Source organism: Brassica rapa, chromosome A06 (assembly GCF_000309985.2).
Source record: "Brassica rapa cultivar Chiifu-401-42 chromosome A06, CAAS_Brap_v3.01, whole genome shotgun sequence".
Taxonomy (NCBI): Eukaryota; Viridiplantae; Streptophyta; class Magnoliopsida; order Brassicales; family Brassicaceae; genus Brassica; species Brassica rapa.
The window spans coordinates 12,431,132-12,445,272 of record NC_024800.2 but is presented as its reverse complement, the minus strand read 5'-3'; the positions used below and the strand labels follow the sequence as shown (position 1 = coordinate 12,445,272).

Below are 14,141 nucleotides of genomic sequence, written 5' to 3'. Positions count from 1 at the left end.
CTATAACAATTTAAATAACAATGAAAAAAATCAAGATGAACAACATTGAAAAAAACTAAAAAAAAAAAAAAATTATGATGTCACCTCGTTGTTGTCTACGGTGCCATCTTCTCCTCTAAACTCAATTCCACAAGCCCAAAATCCATATTATTTCTTAGTCTAGTGGTTTGTGTTCGTATGTATAAAAAAAACAGAGATTGGAGGAGAAGAGGAAGAAGAAGAGAAAGAGATGTGGAACAATGATAACCACAATTTATTAAATTATTTATTTAATATTTCTTTTGATAAATAACTCTCAGCAGGTCACGCAGGTTGAATTGAAAGGTAATATAGCATTATTACATAAAATACATGTACTGGAGATGAAAGTTAGGAGTTTTAGTTATGTAATGAAATATAATTTGTTTGAAGGTTATACAGCCCAATTTCCCTTAAATATAAGCTTTCGAATCGGGTTTTATTGTACCAACCGATTACCTTTTTCGAGGTGGCAAACAAATAAAAATAAAATTTGACAGTTTTTCGTATGCAAATATAATAAAATAAAATATTTGGGAAACTATCACTTTTTTCTTTTTTTTGCTATTCTTTTGATCTGTATGTATACGAGCAACTAAACAAGCCAACTCTATAAATACATTCATCTCTTCGATCCCATAACCCAACTCTCTCACACAACAACATAAACTCCAAATACAAAAAAAAATGGACTCGAGAACATCATTTCTCACATTGTTCCTCTGTATATTCCTTTTCTCTCATTTCACCCCCTCAAATTCCAAACCTGTCACAAACGACCCTTTATCATTCTCTTCGTCGGCGAGTTTGCCCACTCTTACGGCGGAGAGGTTAATCAAAGGTTTCAACTTGATGCCTACCCGTGATGTCAATGTCATCCCTGAAGACGGTTCTGAGGCTCCGAGACTCGTCGAGAGAAACTTTGATTTACCGGCGACCATTGACCGTCGTGACTCCGGCGGTTCTCCTTCGCTTCAGGATTTTGGTCACCATGCTGGTTACTACAAACTTCCTAATTCAAAAGCAGCCAGGTAACTTCTTTTGTTATAACCGGTAAACCATAATTAAACCGGTTCAACAACCACTCCGGGTTAAATTTCTTCACTAAATCCAGTGCGGACAAAACCAGCAAATTCAATAGTTGGCACTTTTCCGATTAACTTTGGTAGTACCACTAAACCGGGATTTTAATGCTCAATTTATTCACAGGATGTTCTATTTCTTCTTCGAGTCAAGAAGCAACAAAGCAGACCCTGTGGTGATTTGGCTAACCGGTGGACCCGGTTGCAGTAGCGAACTGGCTCTGTTCTATGAGAACGGACCGTTCACCGTCTCCAACAACTCATCTCTTGCTTGGAACGATTTCGGTTGGGACAAGGTTGGTTAGAAAAATGGTCAACCAAAACACGTTTTCTCATCCCAACAAGAAACCAATAATCTCAACCACTTGTTTTTAACTTCTTTTGATTTTAATATTTAGCTTCTTTTAATTTAATGTTTAGGCATCAAATCTAATCTACGTGGACCAACCGGTAGGGACTGGTTTTAGTTACACATCGGACGAAAGTGATCTCCGACATGATGAGGATGGTGTCAGTAATGACCTTTACGACTTCTTACAAGTTCGGTTTCAGTACTTTCCTCTGTTTCATCACAAAATATGTACTTGAAAACCTCCTCTTTTTTTTTCTAAAATGTTGTTCCTTTCATTGCAGGCATTTTTCAAAGAACATCCACAGTTCGTGAAGAATGATTTTTACATTACTGGTGAATCCTACGCCGGACATTACATTCCGGCATTGGCTTCAAGAGTTCACCGTGGAAACAAGAACAAGGAAGGAACTCACATCAACCTTAAGGTAAAAAGTTCACCCCTGTTTCTACTATTCTCTTGTTAAATTGTATCACCCTTTTTTTTTACTATTATTATACAAAACACTGGGCTAAACCAACCTGGTTTACATCAGGGCTTTGCGATTGGTAATGGTTTGACCAACCCAGAGATCCAATATGCTGCATACGCGGATTACGCGCTAGACATGAAGTTGATCTCACAATCTGATCACGATAACCTCAACCGTGATTACGAAACTTGCCAACAATCCATCAAAGAATGCAGTAAATATTTGTCAACGTCTTTCTTTCAAAAACGTTGATTTTTAAAAAATACTTTACAAAACTTTCTTTTTATGCGATTTTTTCAGGCGCTGATGGAGGTGGTGAAGCTTGTGCGTCTTCTTACATTGTCTGCAACAACATATTCCAAAAGATCATGAATATCGCTGGAAACGTAAACGTGAGCATCAAAACATAATTCAGTAAATCAATTTTTACTTACAAGACTTCTCTCTGTTTTGACCTCTCTATTTTTTGAAGTATTACGACGTGAGGAAACAATGTAAAGGAAGCTTATGCTATGATTTCTCGAACATGGAGAAGTTCTTGAACCAGAAATCCGTTCGCACGGCATTAGGTGTTGGAGATATCGAGTTTGTGTCTTGCAGTACTGCCGTCTATGATGCAATGCAGCTGGATTGGATGCGAAATCTTGAGGTCGGGATTCCCGCTCTCCTCGAAGATGGAATCAAGATGCTTATCTATGCTGGAGAATACGATCTCATCTGCAATTGGCTTGGTACGCTTCCTTTGTTCTATGTCCATGTGCTTGGTGTCTATTTCCGGTTCTGATGCTAGTTACAACTTTTGGTTCTATATTTGTCTCTACTCAACCGTTAAAGCTGTGACTGATTGAATATCTTCTTCTTGGTTTATGTTCTTGACAGGAAACTCGAAATGGGTTCACGAGATGGAATGGTCGGGCCGAAAGGAGTTTGTAGCAGCTGCAACTGTTCCATTCAATGTAGATAATAGAGAAGCCGGTTTAATGAAGAACCACGGTTCACTCACTTTCCTCAAGGTAAACCAAACAAAACCCATAAACACAGAACGTAAATGAAACTTATTGAAATGGGGAAAACCTTTTACAGGTCCACGATGCTGGACACATGGTTCCAATGGATCAGCCAAAAGCGGCATTGCAAATGCTTAAGGATTGGATGCAAGGAAAGCTCGGTACACCCACCGGTCGGACCGCTCGCCAGTGATTTCATTTCTTCTCAACAGCAGTGATTCTAAATACCAAGCCGATTGTACTGTTATTATGCATCTAGATCATCATTTTTTAACTTATAATATTACTTGTGAATTATTTCGACAGGAAACTTCATTGTTATAAACGTGAAAAGAAAACTAAAGTTGTTATCTTGAACACACTCTTTATTATGTTACAAAGATTTGACTGTTCCAAGTTTACAGAACCAAAACTCAGATTCCACAACTGCTGGAGGAAGATGACACAGAAAGTAAAGCTTGTGAATTTAACGATGACCCTCATAAGAACGATCACGATAATCTTTGTCATCATCAGCATCATAATCATCAAGGATGAGTGTAACACCATTGTTCTTTAGTGAGTTAATAACAGCCCATACCTTGGTTCGACTCTTGAACCCTTTCTTTTCAATTTCTTTCTTGACATCTGCGTGGATACCTCGTCCTTGCCCATCTTGGAGCCCTTCTACTTTCAACCTCATCGCCAAAACCTCTCCAACAATAGCAGCTGCTTTGGCATTGCAAGTACGGCCACACTCTAGTGAGTTCTTGACTGCGTGCTCTACTGTTGAAGCTGTTGTCACTACTCTCCCGTTGTTTCTGTCCACTACGTTTGCTGTTATGTACTTGATGGACATGAACAGCCTCAGGACGTACCTTTTGAGAACCGTCATTGATTCTATCAAAGCCTGTTCGATCTGGAAAATGTACAGTAAGCACTGTGAGAAGAGACTTTGTAGGTTGAAAAATTATAACAAACAGTAAAAAAGTAAGCTTATACGAAAAATCAATCATTTGATGAACCAGAACAGAGAGACGAGAAGAAGATGGAACAGACAAAAAGAAAACGAGAGTAAAGCGGAATCGAGGTCTGCTTAGTTGCCGGAATCCAAGTCCCTCCAGAGTCAAACGAAGGAGCTTCGAGAAGAGAAATCGAGAAACACTTATACAGAATCGAAGCAGACCAAACCCTACCTGTTCGAAAACGCGGCCCGAACGTCCGATTTCTCGCCGGAAAAGCGCTTGGCGGAGCCTCACCGCCGCGATTATGGTATAATCACTCCAAAACTCGGCTCAGAAGCAAAAAAAAATTCAGATTTTGGTGATTTCGTTATTGAAATCGGTCTAAATATCGTGTATAAGTGGTAATACCAAAACAAACCGAGTTTAATTGAAGCAAATAGCTTAAAAATGGTGATTTATGTTAAAAATATGAAAATACGGCTGCAATTTTAGGTCTGGGTAAAGAGAATCTCGTGGAAGCAGAAGATACAAGAAATAACGATTTTACCCTTTCATTAATAAAAAAGCAAAAATATAGCTTTGATTTCATTCTAAAGTATAAAGGATAAATATATTAGAACCTCTATAAATTAATACTCAATAAATTAATACTCAACTGCATATTTAAAACATTTCATCATATTTTGGCTCTATATATTACATTTCCATTTTAGTTGTTATTTATATTTGAAATGATATATTTTCATACTAAATATAATTGTCTGTATATTTATAATTATTAAGGTTTCCAAAATTTAGTTGCAGATGTATAACAAATATTTAAAATTGATTTCTTAAGATATCATTAACATTGTTCAGATTTCATTCCCCATTTGACCTAATTTTCATGTAAAAATGAAAGGTTGTTTTCTATTCATTGATATCAAAATTATCATGGCTGTTGTTGGGATCAAAAACGGTTACGACGGAATTACCACCCGAAAATCCTCAGAGATCGTATTTCCGAAAGAGTTAGTAAAAGAAGGGATGTAATTTTCGTAAAAATAAACTATACGAGGTTATTTCTACGAAGAAGTATTCTTTGGGATTCAAACCAAACGATCGTCCCGCTCGGTCACTACGTAGCAACCAAGCTCGGGCCAAAGCTCGGTCGCTACGTAGCGACCGAGTGATCGTCCCGCTCGGTCGCTACGTAGCGACCGAGCTCAGCCAAGCTCGGTCGCTACGTAGCGACCGAGCAATCGTCCCGCTCGGTCGCTACGTAGCGACCGAGCTCGAGCCAAAGCTCGGTCGCTACGTAGCGACCGAGCTCAGCCAAGCTCGGTCGCTACGTAGCGACCGAGCGATCGTCCCGCTCGGTCGCTACGTAGCGACCGAGCTCGAGCCAAAGCTCGGTCGCTACGTAGCGACCGAGCGATCGTCCCGCTCGGTCGCTACGTAGCGACCGAGCGATCGTCCCGCTCGGTCGCTACGTAGCGACCGAGCTCGAGCCAAAGCTCGGTCGCTACGTAGTGACCGAGCGATCGTCCCGCTCGGTCGCTACATAGCAACCGAGCTCAGCCAAGCTCGGTCGCTACGTAGCGACCGAGCGATCGTCCCGCTCGGTCGCTACGTAGCGACCGAGCTCGAGCCAAAGCTCGGTCGCTACGTAGCGACCGAGCGATCGTCCCGCTCGGTCGCTACGTAGCGACCGAGCTCAGCCAAGCTCGGTCGCTACGTAGCGACCGAGCGATCGTCCCGCTCGGTCGCTACGTAGCGACCGAGCTCGAGCCAAAGCTCGGTCGCTACGTAGCGACCGAGCGATCGTCCCGCTCGGTCGCTACGTAGCGACCGAGCGATCGTCCCGCTCGGTCGCTACGTAGCGACCGAGCTCAGCCAAGCTCGGTCGCTACGTAGCGACCGAGCGATCGTCCCGCTCGGTCGCTACGTAGCGACCGAGCTCGGGCCAAAGCTCGGTCGCTACGTAGCGACCGAGCGATCGTCCCGCTCGGTCGCTACGTAGCGACCGAGCTCGAGCCAAAGCTCGGTCGCTACGTAGCGACCGAGCGATCGTCCCGCTCGGTCGCTACGTAGCGACCGAGCTCAGCCAAGCTCGGTCGCTACGTAGCGACCGAGCAATCGTCCCGCTCGGTCGCTACGTAGCGACCGAGCTCGAGCCAAAGCTCGGTCGCTACGTAGCGACCGAGCGATCGTCCCGCTCGGTCGCTACATAGCAACCGAGCTCAGCCAAGCTCGGTCGCTACGTAGCGACCGAGCGATCGTCCCGCTCGGTCGCTACGTAGCGACCGAGCTCGAGCCAAAGCTCGGTCGCTACGTAGCGACCGAGCGATCGTCCCGCTCGGTCGCTACGTAGCGACCGAGCTCAGCCAAGCTCGGTCGCTACGTAGCGACCGAGCGATCGTCCCGCTCGGTCGCTACGTAGCGACCGAGCTCGAGCCAAGCTCGGTCGCTACGTAGCGACCGAGCGATCGTCCCGCTCGGTCGCTACGTAGCGACCGAGCTCAGCCAAGCTCGGTCTCTACGTAGCGACCGAGCGATCGTCCCGCTTGGTCGCTACGTAGCGACCGAGCTCGGCCAAAGCTCGGTCGCTACGTAGCGACCGAGCGATCGTCCCGCTCGGTCGCTACGTAGCGACCGAGCTCGAGCCAAAGCTCGGTCGCTACGTAGCGACCGAGCGATCGTCCCGCTCGGTCGCTACGTAGCGACCGAGCTCAGCCAAGCTCGGTCGCTACGTAGCGACCGAGCAATCGTCCCGCTCGGTCGCTACGTAGCGACCGAGCTCGAGCCAAAGCTCGGTCGCTACGTAGCGACCGAGCTCAGCCAAGCTCGGTCGCTACGTAGCGACCGAGCGATCGTCCCGCTCGGTCGCTACGTAGCGACCTAGCTCGAGCCAAAGCTCGGTCGCCACGTAGCGACGAGCGATCGTCCCGCTCGGTCGCTACGTAGCGACCGAGCGATCATCCCGCTCGGTCGCTACGTAGCGACCGAGCTCGAGCCAAAGCTCGGTCGCTACGTAGCGACCGAGCGATCGTCCCGCTCGGTCGCTACGTAGCGACCGAGCGATCGTCCCGCTCGGTCGCTACGTAGCGACCGAGCTCGAGCCAAAGCTCGGTCGCTACGTAGCGACCGAGCGATCGTCCCGCTCGGTCGCTACGTAGCGACCGAGCTCAGCCAAGCTCGGTCGCTACGTAGCGACCGAGCTCGAGCCAAAGCTCGGTCGCTACGTAGCGACCGAGCGATCGTCCCGCTCGGTCGCTACGTAGCGACCGAGCTCAGCCAAGCTCGGTCGCTACGTAGCGACCGAGCGATCGTCCCGCTCGGTCGCTACGTAGCGACCGAGCTCGAGCCAAAGCTCGGTCGCTACGTAGCGACCGAGCGATCGTCCCGCTCGGTCGCTACGTAGCGACCGAGCGATCGTCCCGCTCGGTCGCTACGTAGCGACCGAGCTCAAGCCGAAGCTCGGTCGCTACGTAGCGACCGAGCACTCGTTTCGCTCGGTCGCTACATAGCGACCGGGCTCGAGCCAAAGTTCGGTCGCTGTGTAGCGATTGAACCTTTCCGAACATCGATACGACACCAGTCCTTGCATTCTCGTCAAACCTTCGAATGCTATCTCCCGAAGACCGTAGCAAGCTCAGTCTATGTTTCCCGCTATTCTAATTCATCGATCAAACTTCGCGGATTAGAAACCGCGGAAAACTCGTAGTAAACGTGTCGAGTCGGAAGACGGCCCAAAGGGACCTAAAACACGACTCGAGGCCCATCCTACGATTTTTCCTAACCAAAAGCCCGTGAACCACAGCATGGTTCGCGCTTGGCCCGCGAGGAAGGATAAATGTCAAGTTTCCGCGGATAAATACGGAAGTTTTGAAGATAATTGTGAAGATCGGGAAAAATGGAATATCTCCATTTTTATGCTATGACGGCTTAAGGGCAGAAGAGTAAAAGCGTAAACCGACCTTGGAGCTAGTATATAAGGAGTCCTAGGCGAGGAGCAAAGAGAGAACTTTTTTCAGAGCAAACTTAGCACTTAGAGCGATTTAGGCAACTTTCCGTTTTTGTTATTTCGAGCTGCGACTCAATTAGGTTTAGCCGTCTTAGGGTTGCTAGAACTAGGAATCTCGCCGACAGCTCTCGAGCCCAGGCTTATACCTTGTTGTAACGTTCATACGCAGATTCGGAATAAGATCTACTTTGCTCTCTTTTCGATTTCTTATTTTTATCGTTGTTATTCTCGTGTTCTGATTGCTTGACGTGTGGTAATTAACAGATATCCGGGTCCTCTGGGAAACTAGGGTTTTCTTAGTTTCCTTATTTAAACGGAAATCGACAGTGCGAATTTCGGTTCCCACAGTTTGGCGCTAGAAGGAGGGGGATACGGATCAATCTAACCCGCAAAAGCCACACAGAATCAGACATGTCAACCAACGACGCGGATAACGTGCAAACTCCCCTTAACGGAGGCAGCGGCACCGATCTCCACACTCCGGTAGCGGACGTATCTGCGGCCAACGCGCAAGCCAACGCCGCGACTCTCGAGGAGTTTAAAAAGATGTTCGCCACCTATGAAAAAAGGTCGGAAGAACAGGATAAGCTCGTGAATACCTTGACCAAACAGGTTGAAACCTTAACGGCAAGGACCCAAGCTATCCGTCCCCGCGGAACCACCAAAATCCGCGGGAAGAGGCTCGATTTCGCCACCCCACTCGATAGAGCAGGAGCCGCGCGGGAACGACCTTCCGGTCAAAACCCAGCGAGAAGTCTCCCATCGAGAAGGGGAACTCTGAAAGTCTTCCGCTCCCTGCAAAGGACTCGGAGGATAACGAAGCCGAACACATTGACCTGGATCCTAGTGATGTCTCCAACGACACCGACGAGGATGTCGACAGACATCCAAGAAGGACCAGAAGCCGATCCGCTCGGGAAGGCTCCCCGTTCGAAAAACCAATGACGGAAAAAGAAGAAGTCGCCTATTGGAACGAACAAGAGGAGTTGGCCGAAAGGCAAACCGAGCTCACTCGCAGTAAGCGCCGACAGGCTCGGAAATCCACTGACGAGACATCGGATATCCGCGATCTTCGCGACTACATCACCAAGACTGCGGCAGAAGTGAGAGCCGTAAAGTCTCAAATCCATCATGCTACTAGTGCTGCCCCCGAGATCGATCGACTGCTGGAAGGAGCTCGAAAGACCCCCTTTACCAGTCGCATTTCGGACATGAGGGTGTCCGATCCGGGAAAGATCAAAGTACCGAAGTACGATGGTACGGCCGATCCAAAAGCGCACCTTCAGGCTTTCCACATCGCGATGGGAAGAGCAAGACTGAAGGACGGCGAAAAGGATGCCGGCTATTGCCGCCTGTTCGTCGAAAATCTTGAAGGAGCAGCGCTCGAATGGTTCGCACGCCTTCGTCGCAACACCATCGGGAGTTTTCGACAGCTCGCATCGGAATTCCTCAAACAGTACTCTGTATTCATAGACAGGGAAACCTCCGATGTTGATCTCTGGAGTCTCTCCCAGAGGGAAGACGAACCCCTCCGCGAGTTTATCAGTCGGTTCAAACTGATAATGTCCAGGGTCAGCGGGATAAGCGACAAAGTGGCCATCGACGCGCTGAGAAAGACGCTCTGGTACAAGTCGAAATTCAGAAAATGGATAACTCTCGACAAACCGCGAACGATCCAGGACGCCCTCCACAAAGCAACGGACTATATCATAGTGGAGGAAGAAACTAAAGTCTTATCGCAAAAACATAAGCCGGCAAGACCATCCTCGAAAGACGCAGATCCGAAGGGGAAAAAGAAGAACTCTCGTAACGACAAGTACGTCCATCACGAGGGGAAGATCTCCAAGGGGCGCATAACTATGCGATCAGTTCGGATCAAGGCCGGACCACGGGCAACACATGGACTCGCAATCAAGGGTATGACGAAAACACCTTCTGCGAGTTCCACCAATCCCGAGGACACTCCACGACCAATTGCAAAGTCTTGGGAGCAAGACTGGCCGCGAAGCTGCTCGCTGGAGAGCTTTCGGAAGTAACTAGCGTCAAGGATCTCATCCTCGATTCTGATCGGCCTCCAAAGACGGACAGAAATCCGCCCGCCGAAAAATCTCCTCAACGAAACCAACCTGGGGATAAACGCGGTAGGAGGCCGGATGACAAAGGGAACGATAACAATCGTCGCAGAGTCAATATGATCATCGGAGGATCTCAATACTGCGGCGATACCGTGTCAGCCATCAAGGCTTACCAACGGAAGGCAGAATCAAGCGCAAAATGGCCTACATGGTCTCCTCCTCGAGACGGCCAAATTGCTCGATCACCTTCACGGAGAAGAAGCCGGCGGTATCGACCAACCTCACTGCGACCCGCTCGTCATAGATCTCGTCATACGAGATTTAGAAGTCGGAAGGGTACTCGTCGATACGGGAAGCACGGTCAACGTAATCTTCCGCGACACTCTCAATCGGATGAGTGTCGAACTCGGAGAGGTAATTCCGACGCCAAAACCACTCACGGGTTTTTCAGGCGAAGTGTCGATGACTCTCGGATCAATCCAATTGCCAGTCATGGCCAAGGAGATCACGAAAATCGTCGAATTCGCGGTAGTCGACCATCCCGCTATCTACAACGTGATCATGGGAACCCCATGGCTCAACGCCATGCAGGCAGTTCCGTCAACTTACCACCTGGGTCTCAAGTTCCCAACGCCGAGCGGAGTCGCGGCCATCTGGGGATGCCAAAAACAGTCGCGACTATGCTTCCTCGCGGAGCATAAGTTAAGGCAAATCACGGCTTCTGCAAACGGCAAACGCGCGAAGATAGATCGATCTTCGGCCAAAAGCGCCCCGCACAAGACGAAGTAAAATCGTCTGTCAACGCAAACGCATCGGACGTCGAAGCTCGACATAAATCCGAAGCCCACGCGACAACTCAACCGGAACATCCGAAAAATAGCGTCGACCCAGCCACGATCGACACGGTCAAGGCGGACATCGCGACACCAACCGCCGAGTAAGAACACTCGCGGCATGAAACAGAACTACGAGATGGCTTGATCCTCGAAAGGGGTACGTAGGCAGCTTGTCAAAAGACGAGTTCAGCTATCCCCCTCTCTAAAAAGGGGGGGCTAGGGGGGGGGGCGGAGTGTGTGCGTATACTCGTATACTCCCACAATCGCCATTATTGTAATCGAGTTTTAGAAAACATAAAAATTTTACAATATACACTGTCTTTTTATCGAAAACGCTTACGCTTCAGTTTACGCTCGTCTGCGTGCTCATCCGGCCCAAAAAATCGTAAAAGATTATCACCTTTCAAACACGGGCATAATCCTCGAAAATAACTGCGAGACGTCGCAACGCGACCACCAAAAACCTTACACCCCGTTCGTCGATTGGCCCGACGAACACGCCAGCCGTCTTAAACAAACGCAATCCGATCACTCTTTTGATCTTTAAAAACGTCCAGCACAAGGACAAAAGCGCGCTACAACAAAAATCCGAAATTTTGGTTTAGCACTTCCAGATTCTGAGAAGATGCTCGATTCGTACCATCACATCATAGCCTAAGAGCCGAACATATCGCGGACTTTAAACCGGTGCGAGTCAGGAAAAATCGCAACAGGAAACGATAGCCGGCTAGTCACCGCACAAACCTTAACCGAAAGTAAACCTAGGTCTGCCCTAAACCCAACGCTCTGGTCTCAACATCTCAAGGCATGATATCTAAAAGATACGAGATCATAAACCATGCCTCTCCGTTCGTATCTCAATTTCTCGAAAATCGGAAAGACAGATAAATTTTACGAAAATCACGAACGAACCAACAGATGACGTCTAATTAGAACTACATACGAGACGACACTCGTATTTACTTCAACCCTACTCAGGAAAAACTCGAAACGAAACATTTATCATATAAAAAACCGCGTAAACGCAAGGGATTCAAAGCCACCAACGGCCAGTCCCGAAATACAAATACGGCCATCGTGCCTAAACGAAATCCAAATTCAAAGGGCCACATTCGGCCGAAAACAAGGATAACTGATCCATCCCTCATAATCCAAAGTCGAAGTCCCCGGACAACGAAGCACCAAACGCATCCGCAGGACGATCCACTTCCTCGCCACCGCCGTGAAAATCGATCGGGACCTCCTCGGTATCAGGAGAAAACCGGGATGGAATCCCAGAACCCTTGAATCCTCTCGTCGATCGGAGGATAAGCGCCTCAGCGTGGGCACGGTCACTCATCCCACTCTTCATCAAGCTCATTTCCTCTTCAAACACATAGTCGTCGGCTTGCGTCCTCCAAAGACTTCCGACCGAACCACGGCACTCGCGAAAGTCGCCCACCGAGGTAAAGGCATTCTTAAGATTCCCGTACTCAACCTGGAACTGAGATGCGCGAGTCTTCATCACCTCGACGATCTCTCTTTTGCCTTTCCTCTCCGATCTGCGGAACAGCCCCCGCATGATCACGAGTAAGCTGTGCCTCGCTCCAGCATCTCGCCTTGCACGCGGGCGAGATCCCGCTCCGCTTTCTCCGCCTTGAACACGGTAGACCATGGCTTCTCTATGACCCGCCTCGATGGCCGAGCCCAGCAAGCTCAGGCCCTGCAAAATCAATAGGCGTGTTACAAATCCATACATAGGATAATCACTAAAAATTCCCAAGAAAAAAAACCCCATTGATGATGCGAGATCCTTCCGCAACGACTCTCGGCCTCGCCGATTCTTTCGTAGGAGAGGAGCATCGAAACCCGATGGCAGCCCAGCAAAAGAAATCATCGAAGTCCGGAATGGGGCCTCGCTCGAACCGCTTCCGTCGCCGTAAGCAAGGTTCGGATCCCATCCTGGAAGCATAGAGTCATCCATCGAAAACTCTATGTCGCCGAGATCGACATCTTTTCCCTTCCAAGAGCTCGACTCCGGCGCGGCTGTCGGAGCTTCAACGGGACTCTGGCCGTCGGGTTCGGAGTCGCTTCCCGTATCCGCGTCCAAAGCTGGACCAGGTTGCACAAATTTCAGTGCCTTCCGAACCCTTCTCGGCTGAAAGAAGTCCAGAAGAAGGGACCATTCCTGAGAAGATCCCTCACCGCGATAATGTCCTCAGGGAACGGAGCAAGAGGATTGATGAAGGGACGATTGTTCGGCAACCTCCGGAACAGTGGAATGCAACTCTCTTCGACGGACGCAGCGTCCAAACGAACAAAGAAAAAGAACTTCTTCCACGAGTTGAAGTTCGAAATGAACTTCTTAACCACCGACATAAATTTCCGAGGGACAAACCTATGCTTATCCGTATCCTTGACAAGTTGAAGCCTCAAAAGCGCTTCATAATGATCGACGGAAAGGGAAAGCCATGCTCATAGCTTAGGATCAAGATCCCAATAAGGTGCTGAATGGCAAGGGGTGTCAACTGACTTATCGCGACTTCAAAACGGTCCAACACACTCGGACGAGAATTCGGGTATGGGGAACCAGAGGCGACAACGCACTATGAACACCTCATAACAAGTAAAGTAACCCTCCGGGGGTTGTTAGCACATTCCCCGCGGCAGGGAACCCGGAACTCCACAACATCCGGGATGCGGTGCGTAGAACGACCGCATCGTCGCGAAACTCGTCAGTGGTCCTACTTGCGTCCTTTCCCTCGACTCCACGATGGACCAGGACCGGGAATGGCTTCTCCTTGGGAGGGATCAACGAGCCGTAATGAGCAACCCACCATGCCTCGTTCTCGGCAGGATGCACCGAGTGAGGCACGAACTCAGTCTTCGGAACGACGAGCTTCGTAGGTCTCGCGGACGAAGACCTTTTTTCGCAATCTTTTTCTTGCTCGACATCTTTACACTTCTCTTAAGAGAATAGAGGAAAAGGGTGGAGAGAAAGATAAAAGTTTTTGAAAGATCTTAGAGAAAAACAAGAAAGTGAAAAAATATGGAACAAGTTACCTTCTTCTTATAAGACATGAGGATTTACTATTCAAGCTCGGACTTTCGCATATTAATTCCATCCATCACGCCTAACTTGCCAAACATGCCTAACCGCGCTAGGATCCCCCCATGCATGATCCTAACGGGCTGGGGGGCTAACTGTTGGGGTCAAAAACGGTTACGACGGAATTACCACCGAAAATCCTCAGAGATCGTATTTCCGAAAGAGTTAGTAAAAGAAGGGATGTAATTTTCGTAAAAATAAACTATACGAGGTTATTTCTACGAAGAAGTATTCTTTGGGATTCAAACCAAACGATCGTCCGC

At 48.4% G+C, this 14,141-nt stretch overlaps 3 protein-coding genes across 4 annotated transcripts in view; 2 read left to right on the top strand and 1 right to left on the bottom strand.

The window, feature by feature from the left end:
- Positions 1–14,141, top strand: part of LOC103873306 — a 728,778-nt gene that overhangs the window by 52,058 nt on the left and 662,579 nt on the right. The window lies entirely within an intron of this gene.
- LOC103873670 (serine carboxypeptidase-like 48) lies at positions 637–3,297 on the top strand. The gene is made up of 9 exons (XM_009152070.3): positions 637–1,049; positions 1,228–1,396; positions 1,521–1,640; positions 1,734–1,877; positions 1,986–2,136; positions 2,223–2,314; positions 2,395–2,653; positions 2,802–2,935; positions 3,006–3,297. The coding sequence occupies exons 1-9, from the start codon at positions 706–708 to the stop codon at positions 3,120–3,122; spliced, it is 1,530 nt and encodes a 509-aa protein (XP_009150318.1). The 5' UTR covers positions 637–705; the 3' UTR covers positions 3,123–3,297.
- Positions 3,264–4,641, bottom strand: LOC103873672. Of its 2 annotated transcripts, none has more exons than XM_009152071.3 (2): positions 4,105–4,641; positions 3,264–3,827 (listed from the first exon to the last, which is right to left on the bottom strand). In XM_009152071.3, exon 2 carries the CDS (start codon positions 3,801–3,803, stop codon positions 3,396–3,398), a length of 408 nt encoding a protein of 135 aa, XP_009150319.1. In that variant the 5' UTR covers positions 3,804–3,827; positions 4,105–4,641; the 3' UTR covers positions 3,264–3,395. The 2 variants fall into 2 exon arrangements, with proteins under 2 accessions (XP_009150319.1, XP_033128546.1); XM_033272655.1 differs by having other exon boundaries at positions 3,264–3,834; positions 3,877–4,106.

What these genes read in the sequence shown, in the direction of transcription:
- LOC103873670 (XM_009152070.3), top strand. Translation starts at nt 706, where the DNA reads ATGGACTCGAGAACATCATTTCTCACATTGTTCCTCTGTATATTCCTT. An exon ending in TCTCATCTGCAATTGGCTTG is followed by an intron (nt 2,654 to 2,801) that starts GTACGCTTCCTT and finishes TGTTCTTGACAG; the next exon opens with GAAACTCGAAATGGGTTCAC. An exon ending in GTTCACTCACTTTCCTCAAG is followed by an intron (nt 2,936 to 3,005) that starts GTAAACCAAACA and finishes AACCTTTTACAG; the next exon opens with GTCCACGATGCTGGACACAT.
- LOC103873672 (XM_009152071.3), bottom strand. Translation starts at nt 3,803, where the DNA reads ATGACGGTTCTCAAAAGGTACGTCCTGAGGCTGTTCATGTCCATCAAG.